The sequence below is a fragment of the Oncorhynchus masou genome, chromosome 12 (genome assembly GCF_036934945.1).
Source record: "Oncorhynchus masou masou isolate Uvic2021 chromosome 12, UVic_Omas_1.1, whole genome shotgun sequence".
NCBI lineage: Eukaryota > Metazoa > Chordata > Actinopteri > Salmoniformes > Salmonidae > Oncorhynchus > Oncorhynchus masou.
This window is the reverse complement of record NC_088223.1, coordinates 12409472-12430323: the sequence shown is the minus strand read 5'-3', so window position 1 is coordinate 12430323 and position 20852 is coordinate 12409472. Positions and strand designations below refer to the sequence as shown.

Genomic DNA, 20852 nt, shown 5'->3' with positions numbered 1-20852 from the left:
CAGAGGAGGCTGGTGGGAAGAGCTGTAGGAGGACGGGCTCATTGTAATGGCTGGAATGATATCAAACATAACCACATGTTTGACTCAGTTCCATTTATTCCATTCCAGCCATTACAATGAGCCCGTCCTCCTATAGCTCCCCCCACCAGCCTCCTCTGATACACACTAGCCCTAATCTCTGACCCCTGATTTTAACCTTGACCCGGACTGTGTGTGTGTGTGTGTGTGTGTGTGTGTGTGTGTGTGTGTGTGTGTGTGTGTGTGTGTGTGTGTGTGTTCCAGGTGTAATGGGGAGATGGACCTGGGTTCCAAGGCGCTGGATGATGTTCTGTACCGAGCTCAGCTAGAATTGTTCCCTGAAGCTCTACTGGTGGGTGACATCGCGCACACACACACACACACACACACACACCCCGGTGTGTGCCAGGACACTGACCTCTCCCATGGTGTGTGTGGGGTGCCAGTAATCCCAGTAGATTATTCAATGTTGAGATGTAAATCAGTAATCCTGAAGGCTGCTGCTGTGTCAAACAGCTTCACTGCAGGCAGCGGTTGTTCAACAGTCCCGTTGTCAATGCCTAACATTGTGTGTTTAGGTGGGTAATGCCATCAAGTCCTCTCAACAGTGTGCAGCGCTGAAGTCTGGCGCTAGCAAAGAAGGAACGCGCATCATTCAGGTGGAGATGACTCCTACTTCCTCTAGGTATGTGATGTATAAACTCTATCGACACAGTTTTCATGTTTCATCTACAGGTATATTTTCGTAGATTCATCTTTTTTTGTTTGGACATTTTAATATATTGGATTTTGACATTTCATTCCATAACGGTATCATGTGCCAAGCTAGATCAATATTGTTTTTTTTTTTTTATGGATGATGATTTTAAATGCCGTTTCCAGTTTACATGTTTTGAACTACTAATAATTGCCCCTCTGAATGTGCATTCCGTCCTGTAGGATCTCACGGAACGCAGTCACATCACTCTCTATCAGAGGACATCGCTGGAAACGACATGGTAAGACACACAGGCACACAAACAGGACTGGGTTTAGAAACACTATCCTAATCTCAGTAGGGTATCTCATCTATTCTCTGTAGCTTGTCTAGTGATTAAAGACATTAGTCTGTCTCTGTAGTGGTCTGTCTGTAGGACAATTACTGACTACTGGTGAGAGGTTATCAGCTCCAGACCCTTCCCAACCACACAGCTCTACTGACTACTAATGAGAGGTTATCAGCTCCAGACCCTTCCCAATCACACAGCTCTACTGACTACTAATGAGAGGTTATCAGCTCCAGACCCTTCCCAATCACACAGCTCTACTGACTACTAATGAGAGGTTATCAGCTCCAGACCCTTCCCAATCACACAGCTCTACTGACTACTAATGAGAGGTTATCAGCTCCAGACCCTTCCCAATCACACAGCTCTACTGACTACTAATGAGAGGTTATCAGCTCCAGACCCTTCCCAACCACACAGCTCTACTGACTACTGATGAGAGGTTATCAGCTCCAGACCCTTCCCAATCACACAGCTCTACTGACTACTAATGAGAGGTTATCATCTCCAGACCCTTCCCATCCACACAGCTCTACTGACTACTGATGAGAGGTTATCAGCTCCAGACCCTTCCCAACCACACAGCTCTACTGACTACTAATGAGAGGTTATCAGCTCCAGACCCTTCCCAATCACACAGCTCTTCTGACTACTAATGAGAGGTTATCAGCTCCAGACCCTTCCCAACCACACAGCTCTACTGACTACTGATGAGAGGTTATCAGCTCCAGACCCTTCCCAATCACACAGCTCTACTGACTACTAATGAGAGGTTATCATCTCCAGACCCTTCCCATCCACACAGCTCTACTGACTACTGATGAGAGGTTATCAGCTCCAGACCCTTCCCAACCACACAGCTCTACTGACTACTAATGAGAGGTTATCAGCTCCAGACCCTTCCCAATCACACAGCTCTTCTGACTACTAATGAGAGGTTATCAGCTCCAGACCCTTCCCAACCACACAGCTCTACTGACTACTGATGAGAGGTTATCAGCTCCAGACCCTTCCCAATCACACAGCTCTACTGACTACTAATGAGAGGTTATCATCTCCAGACCCTTCCCATCCACACAGCTCTACTGACTACTAATGAGAGGTTATCAGCTCCAGGAGGAACTGGAGTTCAGCATGTCATGGGTTTTCCACATCAAGATATTTACTTATCTATGTATTATTCACTACATCACTGCTCATGTGTCTCCATGTTGGCCTCTATACATTATCACTGTCAAATCAAATGTGTTTAGTCACATGTGCTGAATACAACAGGTGTAGACCTTACAGTGAAATGCTGAATACAACAGGTGTAGACCTTACAGTGAAATGCTGAATACAACAGGTGTAGACCTTACAGTGAAATGCTGAATACAACAGGTGTAGACCTTACAGTGAAATGCTGAATACAACAGGTGTAGACCTTACAGTGAAATGCTGAATACAACAGGTGTAGTAGACCTTACAGTGAAATGCCGAATACAACAGGTGTAGACCTTACAGTGAAATGCTGAATACAACAGGTGTAGACCTTACAGTGAAATGCTGAATACAACAGGTGTAGTAGACCTTACAGTGAAATGCCGAATACAACAGGTGTAGACCTTACAGTGAAATGCTGAATACAACAGGTGTAGACCTTACAGTGAAATGATGAATACAACAGGTGTAGACCTTACAGTGAAATGCTTACTTACAAGCCCTTAACCAACAATGCAGTTTAAAAAAAAATACAGATAAGAATAAGAGATAAATAGTAACAAGTAGTTAGCAGCAGTAAAATAACATATTATGGATGCATTATCACTACCTATACAGTTGAAGTCGGAAGTTTACATACACTTAGGTTGGAGTCATTAAAACCCGTTTTTCAACCACTCCACAAATTTCTTGTTAACAAACTATAGTTTTGGCAAGTCGGTTTTTCCTACAAATGTTTACAGACAGATTATCTTTATTATTATTATTATAACTTGTAATTCACTGTATCACAATTCCAGTGGGTCAGAAGTTTACATACATTAAGTTGACTGGTGCCTTTAAACAGCTAGGAAAATTCCAGATAATGATGTCATGGCTTTAGAAGCTTCTGATAGGCTAATTGACATAATTTGAGGCAGTTGGAGGTGTGGATGTATTTCAAGGCCTACCTTCAAACTCAGTGCCTCTTTGCTTGAAATCATGGGAAAATATAAAGAAATCAGCCAAGACCTCAGAAAACAAATTCTAGACCTCCACAAGTCTGGTTCATCCTTGGGAGCAATTTCCAAATTCCTGAAGGTACCACGTTCATCTGTGCAAACAATAGTACGCAAGTATAAACACCATGGGACCATGCAGCGTCATACCGCTCAGGAAGGAGATGCGTTCTGTTTCCTAGAGATGAACGTACTTTGATGCGAAAAGTGCGAATCAATCCCAGAACAACAGCAAAGTACCTTGTGAAGAGGCTGGAGGAAACGGGTACAAAAGTATCTATATCCACAGTAAAACGAGTCCTATATCGACATAACCTGAAAGGCCGCTCAGCAAGGAAGAAGCCACTGCTCCAAAACCGCCATAAAAAAGCCAGACTACAGTTTGAAACTGCACATGGGGACAAAGATCATACTTTTTGGAGAAATGTCCTCTGGTCTGATGAAACAGAAATGTTTGGCCATAATGAGCATCCTTATGTTTGGAGGGGAATTGGGGAGGCTTGCAAGTCGAAGAACACCATCCCAACCGTGAAGCATCAGGTCGTTAGGGTGCTTTGCTGCAGGAGGGTCTGGTGCACTTCACAAAAGAGATGGCATCATGAGGAGGGAAAAAAATGTGGATATATTGAAGCAACATCTCAAGACATCAGTCAGCAAGTTAAAGCTTGGTCGCAAATGGGTATTCTAAATGGACAATGACCCAAATCATACTTACAAAATGGCTTAAAGACAACAAAGTCAGATGTTGGAGTGGCTGTCACAAAGCCCTGACCTCAATCCTATAGAAAATTTGTGGGCAGAACTGAAAAGGCGTGTGTGAGCAAGGAGGCCTACAAACCTGACTCGGTTACACCAGCTCTGTCAGGAGGAATGGGCCAAAATTCACCCAATTTATTGTGGAAAGCTTGTGGAAGGCTACCCGAAACATTTGACCCAAGTTAAACAATTTAAAAGCAATGCTACCAAATACTAATTGAGTGTATGTGAACTTCTGACCCACTGGGAATGTGATGAAAGAATTAAAAGCTGAAATAAATAATTCTCTCTACTATTATTCTGACATTTCACATTTAAAATAAAGTGGTGATCCTAACTGACCTAAGACGGTGAATTTTGACTTGGATTAAATGTCAGGAATTGTGGAAAACTGAGTTTAAATGTAGTTGGCTGAGGTGTATGTAAACTTCCAACTTCAACTTGTGCCTGTTACTGATGCATTCACTTTATTATTGTCATTCATGACCAACACACAATATTACATCTACATGAGCACTGTCTATACATGAGCACTGTCTATACATGAGCACTGTCTATACATGAGCACTGTCTATACATGAGCACTGTCTATACATGGTCACTGTCTATACATGAGCACTGTCTATACATGGTCACTGTCTATACATGAGCACTGTCTATACATGAGCACTGTCTATACATGAGCACTGTCTATACATGGTCACTGTCTATACATGGTCACTGTCTATACATGAGCACTGTCTATACATGGTCACTGTCTATACATGGTCACTGTCTACACATGGTCACTGTCTACACATGAGCACTGTCTATACATGAGCACTGTCTATACATGAGCACTGTCTATACATGAGCACTGTCTCATCTTTTTGCATAGTTGACTGTATTATTATATAGGCGTGTACATTATCACTATCTGCATGTGCATTATCACTATACTCTGTATACTTTGTGATCATAATTATAATTCTTTTGCCATCACGTTATTTTACTCTGTGTTTTGTGTGTCTGTCTCATATCTGTGTCCCCATCTCCATGACCCCAGAGTCCCAGGAGGTCAGTGTAGACAGTGACCTGGCGGCCCCTGGAGGTCAAGGGTCATCCATCCCAGAGATCAGTGTGACGATGCCCAATGGAGACTCTCTGCGACCTCGTGACCCCCGACCATTAACCCAGCCCGAGCCGGAGCCGCTGGGGTCAGCCTCAGAGGTCAGCCCCACCCACGACCTCAGTCTTAGAGGTCAAGAGGTCAGGAGGCAGAAGTCTGTGAGGCGATTGGTGGACGAGGGTTCTGGGCCCGCCTCCGCAGGGAGGGCCCAGTACTAAGACCCTCCCCATCCCCGGGGTAACCTAGGTAACAGTGTGTGGAGGCATGGTCTTGTCTAAGCATGACGGCTGATTGGTTTGCTGACTAACTTTTGCCGTGCGGCGTTGCCTCTCCTGATATCTACAGTACCGGTCAAAAGTTTGTATTTTTACTATTTTCTACATTGTAGAATAATAGTGAAGACATCAAAACTAGGAAAAAACATATGGAATATTGTAGTAACCAAGAAAGTGTTAAACAAATCAAAATGTTTTATATTTGAGATTCTTCAAAGTAGCCACCCTTTGCTACTTGATGACCGCTTTGCACACTCTTAGCATTCTCTCAACCAGCTTCATGAGGTAGTCACCTGGAATGCATTTCAATTAATAGGTGTGCCTTGTTAAAAGTTAATTTGTGGAATTTCTTTCCTTAATGCGTTTGAGCCAATCAGTTGTGTTGTGACATGGTAGTGGTGGTATACAGGAGGTAGCCCTATTTGGTAAAAGACCAAGTCCATATTATGGCAAGAACAGCTCAAATAAGCAAAGCGACACGACAGTCTATTACTTTAAGACATGAAGGTCAGTCAATCCGTAAAACTATGAAAGTTTCTTCAAGTGCAGTTGCAAAAACCAAGCGCAATGATGAAACTGTCTCTCATGAGGACCACCACAGGAAAGGAAGACCCAGAGTTACCTCTGCTGCAGAGGATAAGTTCATTAGAATTACCAGCCTCAGAAATTGCAACCCAAATTAATGCTTCAGAGCTCAAGTAACAGAAACATATCAACATTAACTGTTCAGAGGAGACTGCGTGAATCAGGCCTTCATGGTCGAATTGCTGCAAAGAAACCACTACTAAAGGACACCAATAAGAAGAAGAGACAGGACAATGACCCAACACACCTCCCAGGCTGTGTAAGGGCTATTTGACCAAGAAGGAGAGTAAATGGGAGTGCTGCATCAGATGACCTGGCCTCCACAATCACCCAAACTCAACCCAATTGAGATGATTTGGGATGAGTTGGACCGCAGAGTGAAGGAAAAGCAGCCAACAAGCATATGTGGGAGCTCCTTCAAAACTGTTGGAAAGCATTCCTCATGAAGCTAGTTGAGAGAATGCTAAGAGTGTGCAAAGCTGTCATCAAGGCAAAGTTTATTTTTTTGGTTACGACATGATTCCAAATGTGGTATTTCATAGTTTTGGTGTCTTCAGTGTTATTCTACAATGAGAACAATAGTAAAAATAAAGAGAAACCCTAGGTGTTACTGTATGTCCTCCGGTCTCTTTCTTCTTCCTCACTCTCTCCATCCATCCTCCCTCTGTTCTCCATTCACTGGTGAAGGAAGTTTGGTGTGTGTGTGTGTGTGTGCGTGTGCCTGCGAGGTAATTTGGTCTCTAAAACGCCTTGCTCCAACACATCACTGGGTTGCCGGGGGTGACAGACTGCTCTCTTCTGATTGGTTAGCTGTAGCAGCTGAGGAGGATAGGCAGCTCTGGATTGGCCAATAGGTCACTGTGCTCATCAAATCAGAAAGGGGTTCTATCTCGTCTGCCCATACTGGCAGTCTCTTGCCCAGATGTTATAAGGTTTTTATTTAGTATTCATTTCAGTTTTTGTATCAGTTCAGTTTTATTGAAGGACCTGCCTATCTGTCCGTCTGCTAGTATTAGATAGTAGATTGTGTGTGTGTGGTGTGGGTATGCGTTTTGCTTTCTACTACTCCTGCTGCCCAGGCCTGTTGCTGGCCTCTGATAACTGGTGATACCTGATAAGTTAACTGATCACAGCACTAACTGCTATCACACAGTAGTACAGCCGAATGGCAACCAGTGCTTGAAGTGGAATGTAATAAAGGTGCGCTCTCTCTTTCTCGCTCTCTCTCTTTCTCGCTCTCTCTCTTTCTCGCTCTCTCTCTTTCTCGCTCTCTCTCTTTCTCGCTCTCTCTCTTTCTCGCTCTCTCTCTTTCTCGCTCTCTCTCTTTCTCGCTCTCTCTCTTTCTCGCTCTTTCTCGCTCTCTTTCTCGCTCGCTCTCCCTCCTTCTCTTTCTCGCTCGCTCTCCCTCCTCTTTCTCGCTCGCTCTCCCTCCTTCTCTTGCTCGCTCGCTCTCCCTCCTTCTCTTGCTCGCTCGCTCTCCCTCCCTCTTTCTCGCTCGCTCTCCCTCCTTCTCTCGCTAGATGCAGTGGATTTGGGTTCCCCGGACGAGTTGATGGATATCTCGGAAGTGGATGAAGGGGTGTGGCCTAAAAGAGGGTCCGGCCCAGACTACCTGACTCCGCCCACCATTACTATCAGCAACAGTATCACCCCTGGGGTGGGAGGGACCAAGACAGGAAGCAGGAAGTGGCATTTAGGTGGACGGTCGCATAAGGAGAAGGAGACTTGTACTCCAGGGGGGCAGGCTTTGATCGAGAACCTGGATCTGTCAATCAAACGTCTGACGCTGACGTCCAGCCAATCGGTGCCCAAGGGGCCAAGCCATAGCGCTCTGAGCAGCCTATCGCGTACAGCCAGCGCCGTGTTCTCCCGCTCCTTCGAAGGAAACAACACTGGATGTAATCGTGGTAACCCAGAGGCTGGCCGCTATTCATGCAGTGGCAGTCTACAGGAGGAGGAGCTAGGCTATATAAGCCCCTCCCACACCCAGCGCTCGCCAAGCATCAGGGTGCACTTTAGGAGTGACCTGTGAACCCTGATATTTAAAACTTGACTTCTCACCACCCATCTAAACCCTCTAACCCCATGCCCCTGTACCTTTTGATCTGGACTCCCAGCCTGCCAGTGGGACTGGAACCCAAACTCATTAACACATGCCCTCCCTTCTTTCCTCTCCACACCATTCTTCATCTCCCCCACCTCTTCTTCTCCAGTGGACAGCTTCCCACCTCCAAAGGCCGGCTCCTCTCCTCCCCCTCCTCTCTCCCCAAAGCAAGAGCCTGGTGTGAGAGAGCCGGGACCCTGGGTCCAGCCCTCATCCCTGGAGTTACTGAACCACCCCCCCACCCCCCTGGTGGTAACTAGACAGAACTGCAGACTGGACAGAGTGACTCAAAAACAACTGTTTTTGTAAAAGGTTTGGAAATTGAGTATTTAAAAAAACTCCTGTTTGTCCTGCTTGACTTTCCATACATCCCTCCTGACCTGTGTGTGTGTGTGTGTGTGTGTGTGTGTGTGTGTGTGTGTGTGTGTGTGTGTGTGTGTGTGTGTGTGTGTGTGTGTGTGTGTGTGTGTGTGTGTGAGAGAGATAATGAATAGGAGAGTTTAGAGCCCCCATCCCCTTCCACTCTGCACCCCAATGGTAATCCTGTACTCCTACCCATCATGCACTAGGGTTTGAACAACCCCAACACAATGCCAAGTTCACACTCCTGTTGCCATAGCATCCCACGAAACAATTAAACGACAGATTGCTAAATTGTAGAACCCCCCCCCCCCCAAAAAAAAAATGATGAATTGTCGTAAATGTCTGAAAAGTATTGATTGTTATAGAGGGTTTGTGTGTTTCAGATCAATAAGTTGATTGATGTTATCCTATTAGAAGCAATATTTTCTCACTGATCTCATCAATAAACAAGCTTATTGGGGTTTGTGTGTTTCAGATCAATAAGTTGATTGGGGTGGATTTGTTTTAATGCTTTGTTTTGATGATGTATGAACTGCTTTTGTAAACTGTGGTATGTTCTAATGACGAAGAGGGAGACTAGTTTTTTTTTTTTTTTAAAGATACACTTGATGGTGGTGTCATATTGCGGAGTGTAACGGTGGATCCCAAACCCTCGCCCCAGCCAACTCGCTTGGATGACCCTCCGTTTGTCACATGTTGCTTTCAAAAGAGTGGCGAGAGTGATGTCCAGAGAATGGCGAGGGAACACTGAACCCATCGACTTCGGGACACGCTCGTGACTTGAACAACGTAATTCATGTTCCACATTTTAAATAATAAAATGAGCATGATATTTTAAATGAACAAATCCCCCTGTTTTTTTTACAAGATGTATAAACCTCAGTAACAGTTAAATGTTTCATTTGTGAGGTTTTTCATCTGTTACATGTGTCAATAAGGCATACAAACAACTGCAAAGGGACTTATAATTGGGCACGCCTCTCCAGTCTTTTGTATCAAATTGCAAACATATCGCGGTGTGTGTCGGGATAGCACTTCGCTCTGCAGCCTTGCTGGCTTGGCCAACGTGGCTCTCCGAGGGTCTAATTAGCCCCTACCCCCTTGATTAATTTTCACTCCCTCAGCTTTGGGACACTTGTGCATACAGTATGGCAGAGGCATGTGTGAACACTCGAATGAAGGGAGTGATTCAGCTTATGTAGTAGCAGGAAGTCACCCCACCGTGTATGCTGATGTCATATTGCAGAGTCGACCTTTTAACTGTGGTGTTCTATGTACAGCAGACCAAGTCCGGTTATAAATGTGGCATTTTCCTACGAGACAGATAGTTGTTGTTTTAGCAGTGTTGAATCCCTTCAGTGTTAATGCACAAGAAAACACAACCCTGCACGACCACCATCCCAAACATACCCTGGGCTTAGGAGGAGCGGCTATAGGGGCGGCTAGGGAGGAGTGGCTAGGGAGGAGTGGCTATAGGGGCAAGGGAGGAGTGGCTAGGGAGGAGTGGCTATAGGGGCGGCTAGGGAGGAGTGGCTATAGGGGCGGCTAGGGAGGAGTGGCTATAGGGGCGGCTAGGGAGGAGTGGCTATAGGGGCGGCTAGGGAGGAGGGGCTATAGGGGCGGCTAGGGAGGAGCGGCTATAGGGGCGGCTAGGGAGGAGTGGCTATAGGGGCGGCTAGGGAGGAGTGGCTATAGGGGCGGCTAGGGAGGAGCGGCTATAGGGGCTAGGGAGGAGCGGCTATAGGGGCTAGGGAGGAGCGGCTATAGGGGCGGCTAGGGAGGAGGGGCTATAGGGGCGGCTAGGGAGGAGGGGCTATAGGGGCTAGGGAGGAGTGGCCATAGGGGCTAGGGAGGAGTGGCCATAGCGGCTAGGGAGGAGCGGCCATAGGGGCTAGGGAGGAGGGGCCATAGGGGCTAGGGAGGAGGGGCTATAGGGCCTAGGAGGAGGGGCTATAGGGGCGGCTAGGGAGGAGTGGCTATAGGGGCGTAGGAGGAGGGGCGGCTAGGGAGGAGCGGCTATAGGGGCGGCTAGGGAGGAGCGGCTATAGGGGCGGCTAGGGAGGAGTGGCTATAGGGGCTAGGGAGGAGTGGCTATAGGGGCTAGGGAGGAGCGGCTATAGGGGCGGCTAGGGAGGAGCGGCTATAGGAGCGGCTAGGGAGGAGCGGCTATAGGGGCTAGGGAGGAGTGGCTATAGGGGTGGCTAGGGAGGAGTGGCTATAGGGGCTAGGGAGGAGTGGCTATAGGGGCGGCTAGGGAGGAGTGGCTATAGGGGCGGCTAGGGAGGAGTGGCTATAGGGGCTAGGGAGGAGTGGCTATAGGGGCGGCTAGGGAGGAGCGGCTATAGGGGCTAGGGAGGAGCGGGTATAGGGGCTAGGGAGGAGCGGCTATAGGGGCTTGGGAGGAGCGGCTATAGGGGCGGCTAGGGAGGAGGGGCTATAGGGGCTAGGGATGAGCGGCTATAGGGGGCGGCTAGGGAGGAGTGGCTATAGGGGCGGCTAGGGAGGAGGGGCTATAGGGGGCGGCTAGGGAGGAGTGGCTATAGGGGTGTTGGAGGAGTGGCTAGGGAATTTGCAGTAGGCCTATTCAAGCTAGGGTTGATCTTTATTGATTGATTGATTGGTCTTTTAATTAATCTGTTCTCTGGTCTATCATAACCTGCTTTATAATGTAATACACACAAATAACACCCTTGAGGAGAGGTGTACTGCTGACTAGCAGAACAAAGTCAAAGTCACATTCTTCTCCAATTTGGTGGCAATAAAGTTCACTGCGGTAAAGATTGAGAGAAGTTTTGGGAGCATGGAAATAGAATGAATTGAACAGACTTGGAAGCTCTAACCCTGGCAATTTGGCTGGTAAACTCATGGATACACTTGCAATGGCTGCCTGGTATTGTAACGCAATAATTTTCAAAGTAATGTAGAATGTTCATTTAAATTGTTAACAATGTGGCTCATGCAATGGAATGTCTTTTTTTTGTAATGTCAGTTGAGTTTAAACAAATCACAGCACATATTGATGTTTACACATATGGGTACACTTGCAATGGCCACTAGTCCATCCATTTTGCCATCATTGACTTGAATTGTGACATCTGTTCTATTCATTCTATTTCTATGATTAGGACTCCGAAGATCAGACAGAACACGGTTTCCTACTGGAGATCTGAATGCAGAATAAAGTCTGCCCCTCTGGAACCTTTGTGTTCTAGAACCAGTGTTCTATCAGTCCCAGAGATCTGTCCGTCAGTGTTCTAGATCTGTTTTATATTCATATGGTGGAACAATAACAATCATGTTTCTGTATTCTGTTTTATGGTATGTCAAGAATCTGTACATATTGATGAACTTCAATTGTTTGGGATTTTCTGTCTGAAGATAACTCACTGATAGAGATACTCTCTCTGAGAATAAAGTATTTCTATATTTCACTATATTTCTGTTGCTGTTCTTCATCACACACATGCAAGCACAAACACACACTCATCCTCACTCAGGAGATGACATGACGGGCCTAGTTCTCAAACCCAGACATGTGAGTGAAAGTTTGCAGCCAGTTTGTGTATGTATGTTATCAGCATGCATATTTCAGTATGTATTATGTTAATTTTAAGCTTTGTACGGTTCAGAAGAACATTAGTATGAGGAGTTTGCTTGGAGCTAATCTCACATGGAAAGATGCACGTGTAAACGGCGAAGTGACAATTTTCGGGAGAATTGGGTAACGAGAACTGGGTAGCGAGATTAGTTTGGAGCAGAAACATTTGCGCCCACAAAGTGGCGCTCGTCACAATTGTGATTGTACCAACTGTCGCAAAAAGCAAAACTTTCTGCCTTGCTTTACGGCCAAGCTTCCTCCGTCGACTTCCTCTTTTTCACGTCCTTGAGGGAATCAGTAAACCTGCAAAGTACCATGGCGAAGTTCAGCAAGGAGACCAAACAACGCCTGCAGACGGTATTCCAGACCGGACAGTTCATCATCCGCTGGGGTTTCATCCCCACGGTGCTCTATCTGGGTTAGTACGGGGCTAGCTGATTAGCTTAGCATGCTACCAGTTCGGTTTCCGGGGGCCTAGAATAGGCTTACAATGTGCACCCCAGACCGAGTTTGGGAAACTAAGCTGTGGCTCACAGTGGCGTGTTATCATAGTCAGGGGTGTAAATGGGGAAATGAAACCAGAGACAGAGCGAGCCTGAATTAACCCAAGTATGCCCCAGCTGTCAAAGAAAACTAGTTCGCAAAACGCACATTGGGACTCATCGTGTAAAGCCTTCGTTTGTTTAAGTGGGTGTGGTGTGCGCGCGTTGGTGTAGCTGCGGTACCGTTCGGGGTCAAATAGTCTGCTGTACGTTACTGTTTTTTGTGCGTGTGTGTGCTTGTACGGTGTTATAGGAGAAATCAGATTCACGATCCCCCACGGGAGTATCCAACCTTTTTTTTTAGCTAGTTTCACTTGACAGCAGGGACGTACCTGGTTTCACTTCCCCATTCACGCCCCTAGCTATGATAACTGACCACTGTGAGCCACAGCTCAGAGTTTCCCAAATTCGGTGCTGGGGACCCCATGGTTTGCAAATTTGGGGGTTTTGCCTTAGCACTACACCGTGATGAGTTGATCATTTGAATCAACTCTGTGGTACTAGGGCAAAAAAACAAAATATGCACCCCTTGGAGTCCCCAGGACAAAGTCTTCACTAGCTGGTTAAGCTATTATTTCGACAGGAAATCCCTTTGTCAGGCTACGGCCATAAATCTCCATAAATGTGGGCTGCGTGGCTTAGCTAACTGTAAGAAGAAAAACGTACTGATCATGCAATTCCAACCGCATGCATTGGTGGCATAACACAAACGAGCTTCCCCTAACTCGAATTTGTGAATATTAAACCGATGTCAAGGAGGAGGGAGCCTAACTCAACCTACCACCCCCCCTTTCGTTTTTGTGGTTGTTGCTACTCTGAAGAATCTCAAATATAAAATATATTTTAATTTATGGGGGGGGGGTTACAACATGATTCCATATGTGTTATTTCATCGCTTTGATACCTTCACTATTATTCTACAAGGTAGAAAATAAAAGAGCAACCCTGGAATGAGTAGGTGTGTCCAAACTGTTGACTGGGACTGTATATGTCATTTATATTGGTTGCAAGAATTTTGTATAATTGAAAAATTCAAAGTTCTGAATCCGGTATCATTTTGTGTATCCGTTCATAAACCATGTGCCACGAAATTGGTACATCTCTTCCCAACTATTTAGCAATCTATATGGCACAACTGTCAATTTATTGGTTTTGACATGAAACTGCACCACTCCTTTCCAAGTGTCCCCCCCCCCCCCCTCTCCCCTCTAGGTGCGAGCTAAGGGTTGTGTGTGGGTGCACAATGACTTGTAATTTAGAGAATAGTGCAGAATGCACATTGCTATTGGGTATCATCAAGTGTGATTCCCACAGTGCATCTCTCATGGCTAATGTTTTGCTACCAGACCAGAAGTTCTGTTTAGGTCCGGAGTGGATACAGCTTCTCTGGGAGCGAGATAGTTACACTGGGGAACCTCTGAGTGTCTGCCACAAGCTAGCATGTCTACACAGTACACACACACACACACTATCTTCAGAGAACTTGATGAGAAACCCGGAATGTTTGCAGTGACAGGAATGAGAATGGTGATGCAATGTGGCATGAATGAATGGAGTGAATGAATATGGTTGCAGAAATACAGAAATGTAACTTATGATGACACACTGAGTTTCACAAGCTAGCTGTCCACTCTTAAAACATGGTTACTATTCTCTTATCCCCTCACGATGGTCAGTAACGGGTGTTAGAGACAAAAACATTTCCAGACGGTTGTAGATTTTGATCCTCCGCCGTTCGTTCAAACCCAGCAAGTGACTCTGCTTTTAGCCGTTTGTCTTTGCGAAGTGTCTTTTAGTTATTAGGGGAGTCAGTTCCAACATTCCATTTCCTTCCCTGACGTCTCTACTTGTCCACAGGGACAACTGCTGGCCACGAGGAAAAGGGGAGAGGGAAACAGGAGGAAAAGGGGAGAGGGAAACGGGAGGAAAAGGGGAGAGGGAAACGGGAGGAAAAGGGGAGAGGGAAACGGGAGGAAAAGGGGAGAGGGAAACGGGAGGAAAAGGGGAGAGGGAAACGGGAGGAAAAGGGGAGAGGGAAACGGGAGGAAAGGGGGAGAGGGAAACGGGAGGAAAGGGGGAGAGGGAAACGGGAGGAAAAGGGGAGAGGGAAACGGGAGGAGAGGGAAACAGGAGGAAAGGGGGAGAGGGAAACAGGAGGAAAGGGGGAGAGGGAAACAGGAGGAAAGGGGGAGAGGGAAACAGGAGGAAAGCCAGAGATTGGGGTGGAGAAAGAGAGAGCGGGGTGCAGAAAGAGAGAGCGGGGTGGAGAAAGAGAGAGCGGGGTGGAGAAAGAGAGAGCGGGGTGCAGAAAGAGAGAGCGGGGTGGAGAAAGAGAGAGCGGGGTGGAGAAAGAGAGAGCGGGGTGGAGAAAGGGACAGGAAGTAGGGGAAATCCAGGCTCTGCCTGCCCGATGGTCTGGAATGTTATGACGCTTCAAGTGTTGGTTACGCAACACCCATGTTCACCCCTTGTCAGGAACACGCTACTGATGCTAGTAAACTACATGGCCACGTTTGAGTCAGAGGAAATGATGGAGACGGTTTTATTGGAGAACAGCTCAGATAGTAAGAGATGTTACGCAGGCTTTGGAAAAACGAAACTCAGGAATGCAGCTAATATCTCTTCAACAATTTGCTTCTCTCCATCTCTGCTCTTTGTTTTTGATTGACAGGTTTTGCTCGTGGCGGGGATCCTGGAATGCCTGAGCCAAACATTCTAAGGTATGCTGTGTGTCATTGTCTGGGGTTTGGCCTCCTGATATAGGGAATAGTGTTCCATGGATCTGGTCAAAGTAGGGCACTATATAGGGAATAGTGTTCCATGGATCTGGTCAAAGTAGGGCACTATATAGGGAATAGTGTTCCATGGATCTGGTCAAAGTAGGGCACTATATAGGGAATAGTGTTCCATGGATCTGGTCAAAGTAGGGCACTATAGGGAATAGTGTTCCATGGATCTGGTCAAAGTAGGGCACTATATAGAGAATAGGGAGCCATACCATTCAGACGAAGATGACCTCTGACCTTGTTTTCTCTCTTCCAGTCTGCTGTGGGGCTGAGAACAACCCTGACCTGGCCAATTACCTCATCCAACTGTGGTCATGTGACTCCCAGCTGTCACCACAGAAACGGACACCATCTTACCCTCACCAATTTCTATATGGCTAATATATTATAGGTTGGATGGAACTTTCATTGTCACGTCGCTCGGGTTACGTCGGAAACATGAAGCTCTGAATGATCCTCTCATGAAATGCCCAATGGCGTGATGGACATCTTATTCTGAAACAGGTCCTTTACTGCGCTGTGACCAACGTTTCTCTATTGTTTTGTTTCCTCTCTGTTTGGGAACATGTAAAACCTTTATCTTGTCATTTGTTCATGGATCTGTGTTTGTCTGTTTTACTTGAAATTATCTTATATAAAAATGTCTGCCTGTTGGTTAAAAGTGGACCTGAGTTTCTCTATAAATCACCTTTTGAGAGATGACTGTTTTGTGATTCACTGGTTGGTCAATTCACCAACCGATCAGTGGAAGTAATGTTTTGTTGTGATGACAACGTGTGTGAATAACCATCTGGTTGAAACTACAGCATCAGTCAAACGTTTGGACACGCCTCCTCATTCAAGGGTGTTTCTTTTTACTATTTTCAGACATCTCCAATTTGGACTCATCAGACCAAAAGACCGATTTCTACCAGTCTATTGTCCATCGCTCGTGTTTCTTGTCCCAAGCAAGTCTCTTCTTTTTATTAGTGTACTTTAGTAGTGGTTTCTTTGCAGAAATTCAATCACGAAGGTCTGATTCACACAGTCTCCTCTGGACAGTTGATGCTGAGATGTGTCTGTTACTTGAACTCTTGAAGCATTTATTTGGGCTGCAGTCTGAGGTGCAGTTAACTCTAATGAACTTATCCTCCAGCAGAGGGAACTCCGGGTCTTCCTTTCCTGTGGTGGTCCTCATGAGAGCCAGGTAACTCTAATGAACTTATCCTCCAGCAGAGGGAACTCCGGGTCTTCCTTTCCTGTGGCGGTCCTCATGAGAGACAGGTAACTCTAATGAACTTATCCTCCAGCAGAGGGAACTCCGGGTCTTCCTTTCCTGTGGCGGTCCTCATGAGAGACAGGTAACTCTAATGAACTTATCCTCCAGCAGAGGTAACTCTGGGTCTTCCTTTCCTGTGGTGGTCCTCATGAGAGCCAGGTAACTCTAATGAACTTATCCTCCAGCAGAGGTAACTCCGGGTCTTCCTTTCCTGTGGCGGTCCTCATGAGAGACAGTTAACTCTAATGAACTTATCCTCTGCAGCAGAGGGAACTCCGGGTCTTCCTTTCCTGTGGCGGTCCTCATGAGAGACAGGTAACTCTAATGAACTTATCCTCCAGCAGAGGGAACTCCGGGTCTTCCTTTCCTGTGGCGGTCCTCATGAGAGACAGTTTCATCATAGCGCTTGATGGTTTATTGTGACTGCACTTGAAGAACCGTTAAAAGTTCCTGAAATGTTCCAGATTGACTGACCTTCATGTCTTAAAGTATTGATGGACTGTCGTTTCTCTTTGCTCATTTGAGATGTTCTTGCCATAATTTGAAGTTGGTCTTTTACCAAATAGGGCTCTTCTGTATACCACCCCTACCTTGTCACAAACACATTAAGAAGGAAATAAATTCCGCAAATTAACTGTAAACGAGGCACACCTGTTAATTGAAATGCATTCCAGGTGACTACCTCATGAAGGTGGTTGAGAGAATGCCAAGATTGTGAAAAGCTGTCATCAAGTCTAAGGGTGGCTACTTTGAAGAATCTTAAATCTAAAATATACATTTGTTTAATAGTTTTTTTGGTTACTACATGATTCCATATGTGTTTTCTCATGGTTTTGATGTTTATACATTTATTCTACAATGTAGAAAATGGTAAAAAAAACAACAACCCCGGATTGAGTAGGTCTGTCCAAACATTGACTGGTACTGTATGTTCAGTAAATAAACAACACAGGAGCAACACATTTCTATATTATTTGAGACCATTTATTATTCATTGTTGTATCCACAACATCACAGTGTGTCCAACATGTAGTCACTGATGTACTGTTGATGCATTCATCAACAGCATGTCATCATTAGAAAAATACATTCAGAGTCCATTTGTATGGAAATAAATAACACTCTTTGCTTTAAAAAAAAATATATATATATTTTTATATCTGAGGCACAAAGCTTCTCGAGATCAAATTAATGAATCTGATTAAATAAAATAAATTAATTAAATGCATTTCATCTCAACCATAAATATTTTGATCATTTTCAAGTTCAGTCAAGTATTACATTCAATAAATAAATCAAAAGAAATCCATTGTGTTAGAGAATAAGACACTGCAAGTTTCTGTTCCAGGCCTGATATAACACATCTACGCCCATAGCAGTGTTGTCATGGTTACTGGAAGTCTTTGCCCCTCTTTCCCATGCGGCGGAGGGCTCTCTTGGTGTCAACCAGGAAGTTACGTAGCTCCCTAAGGATGGCGTGAACGCTGGTCTTCCTCTCCCACTCTGTCCCCGTAGACACCTCACCCAGAACACGCTTCCTCTCACTGGCAGACAGGTCCTCTACTACCTCAGCAACCTTCATGTTGAGAGAGAGAGAGCGAGAGATACACTACGTTAGGTCAATCTGTGTGCCACAAGACTGCTAAACCTTAGGCATCTGAATTAATCCAATTCTGGGAAATCGGCTCATGGACCACAATGAAAGTACATTTTTTAATTTTTTTTAATGATATTTAAGTTGTATTCCAATATAATGTAACACTTTTATATTACATATTAGTATTACATACCTGGTCTTTGACCAGCCCTATCAGGACAGTGGTCTTGTGTGTGACAGAGGGGAGCAGGGTTGATTGAGGGTATTCAGCCTTAACGTGCTGAAGAAGAAGCTGGAACACTTGCAGACCCCGAATGATCTCCTGCAGACATGCCTCCTATAGGAGAGAGGACAACAAACACCATCAATCAATTAGTCACATTTTATTTCCACTCCCTGGGGCCTAGATTCTAGAAGGAAGACATCGAGGTACAAGGCTCAGACTGTCAGCCAATAAAGATATCTGCATGTTGCCTACCTAGTCCATCTGCTTCTGCCATTTAAATTACTCTTTTTCAGTTAGGGGATTTTCATTTTGATCACAAAAGGAATATCTTGGCTTCATTATTTGGACTGAATTCCGGACACAGGTCAGGGACATTTATTCATTGATCTCCATCTTTACCTTGTTGGAGGTGGAGCAAAGAGTCTTGGAGAGGTGTGGGGGGGTGGATGGGACCTGGTGCTGTGAGAACGATGAAATCTCTTCCACGGGCTTCTGAAACTCCTCCACAAACTAGAGGTGGAAAAAGTACCCAATTGTCATACTTAAGTAAAAGTAAAGATACCTTAATAGAAAATGATAGTCTAATAGTATTTGGTTTTAAATATATTTAAGTATCAAAAGTAAAAGTACAAATATAAATCATTTAAAATGACTTATATTTAAGCAAACCAGATGGCACAATGTTCTAGTTTTTTAAAATTTTACGGATAGCGAAGGGCACACTCCAACATTCATAATTTACAAATGGGGCATTTGTGTTGAGATAAGAGGCAGTAGGGATGAACAGGGATGTTCTCTTAAGTGTGAATTGGACAATTGTCCTGTCCTTCTAAGCATTCAACATGTAACAAGTACTTTTGGGCGTCAGGGAAATGTATGGAGTAAAAAGGTATATGCTTTTCTTTAGGAATGTAGTGAAGCAAAAGTTGTCATAAATAGAAAAGTAAAGTACAGACACCCCAAAAAACTACTGAAGTAGTACTTTAACGTATTTTTACTTTACACCACTGACAAACTACAACACAAGGACGAATAAAAGTTGTATTTTTTCAGTTTGGTTTAATTTATTATGTTCAATGTTAATAGGCCTGTTGTTGTTTTCAACTATAACGGTCAAAAATTGTAACACATCTAAAACAACTCACCTGTTGGTTCCGCAAGGTGGTTACCTCGTGAACGAGCATCTTGATCATTTTCTCCCACTTCGGGGGCGCGCCCGTTTCACCGTCTGTCCCGAGCTCTTCTCCTGAGGTCCATCCGGAGGTCATAAGCTCAGAGAGCGCGCTGGGCACTGGATTCCCCTTAACTAACACCACGAGCGCCGAGAGGAGTGAGAGATCTGAAAGGAGGGGAAGAGGAGAACAAGTGAGTGATAAAATACAAAAATGCGACCAGGGAGAACGGCAGATTAGTGTGACGTCAGACGTACAGCGTGTAGAAAAATTCATGTTCCAGCTAATTGTTTGTAGGCTCTGGGTCCAGTGATGCTCCTGACTGATGATGAAGTTGGTAGACTACTTGTTTTGTCAGACTGATGCTGCATGCCCCAGCATTTATATTCTTACACATCACAGGGGTTTCCTCTTCTCCTCCCCCTAGCCCTCCTCCCCCTATTCTGTTCTCTTCTTTAGCATCTTTCCATCATTATCAGTCAGACATATTGGATACTTCCTGAATGGCACCCTATTACAGACTAATATCTCTCCATTAGAGACTTCCTGTAGTCATATATTTTTGAATGTGTCCCAAAAGGTACCTATTCTCTACTTAGTGCACTATTTTTGACTGGAGCCGTGGTAAAAAAAATAGTGTACTATGTAGGGAATAGGTGTCATTTGGGACATAGAGGGACACAGACAAAATAATGACTACAGGAAGTCTCTAATGGAGAGATAGTAGTCCGTCGTCATATAACCTGTCATGTTACGCCGGTCAGTAGGTCTCTCTACTCTGGTCCATGGAACACCCAGGTATCAGGCCTATCTAGAATGCAGGGTTGGGGGAGTTCTCTCAATTCAGCACAGATAACAGTTAGTTCAGGGTTGGGGGAGTTCTCTCAATTCAGCACAGATAACAGTTAGTTCAGGGTTGGGGGAGTTCTCTCAATTCATCACAGATAACAGTTAGTTCAGGGTTGGGGGAGTTCTCTCAATTCATCACAGATAACAGTTAGTTCAGGGTTGGGGGAGTTCTCTCAATTCAGCACAGATAACAGTTAGTTCAGGGTTGGGGGAGTTCTCTCAATTCATCACAGATAACAGTTAGTTCTGGGAACAGTTAGTTCTGGCCCAGTTAGTTCTGGGAGTTAAAGTACATATTTTCTTAATTAAGGAATGTAGTGAAATAAAATAAAAAGTTGTCAAAAATATTTAAAATACTTAAAAAATGACTT

General features: G+C 45.1%; 2 protein-coding genes across 4 annotated transcripts in view; one reads left to right on the top strand and one right to left on the bottom strand.

Annotated features, from left to right (window-relative positions):
• Window positions 1-11889, top strand: part of LOC135549562 (hyccin-like) — a 31981-nt gene extending 20092 nt beyond the window's left edge. For 2 of the 3 annotated variants that reach the window (XM_064979639.1, XM_064979641.1), the window contains 4 exons: window positions 283-370; window positions 597-703; window positions 958-1016; window positions 7507-11889. In XM_064979639.1, the coding sequence (XP_064835711.1) occupies window positions 283-370; window positions 597-703; window positions 958-1016; window positions 7507-8018 (766 nt within the window). In that variant the 3' untranslated portion in view covers window positions 8019-11889. Of the gene's footprint in view, window positions 1-282; window positions 371-596; window positions 704-957; window positions 1017-5063; window positions 5373-7506 lie in introns of all 3 variants that reach the window. The other variant, XM_064979642.1, reaches the window with a different exon arrangement.
• Window positions 11890-17605: 5716 nt separating this feature from the next.
• Window positions 17606-19965, bottom strand: LOC135549561 (interleukin-6). Its single transcript, XM_064979638.1, has 5 exons — window positions 19890-19965; window positions 19606-19799; window positions 18860-18970; window positions 18428-18571; window positions 17606-18213 (listed from the first exon to the last, which is right to left on the bottom strand). Exons 1-5 carry the CDS (start codon window positions 19906-19908, stop codon window positions 18028-18030), a joined length of 654 nt encoding a protein of 217 aa, XP_064835710.1. The 5' UTR covers window positions 19909-19965; the 3' UTR covers window positions 17606-18027.
• Between the last annotated feature and the right edge of the window lie 887 nt (window positions 19966-20852).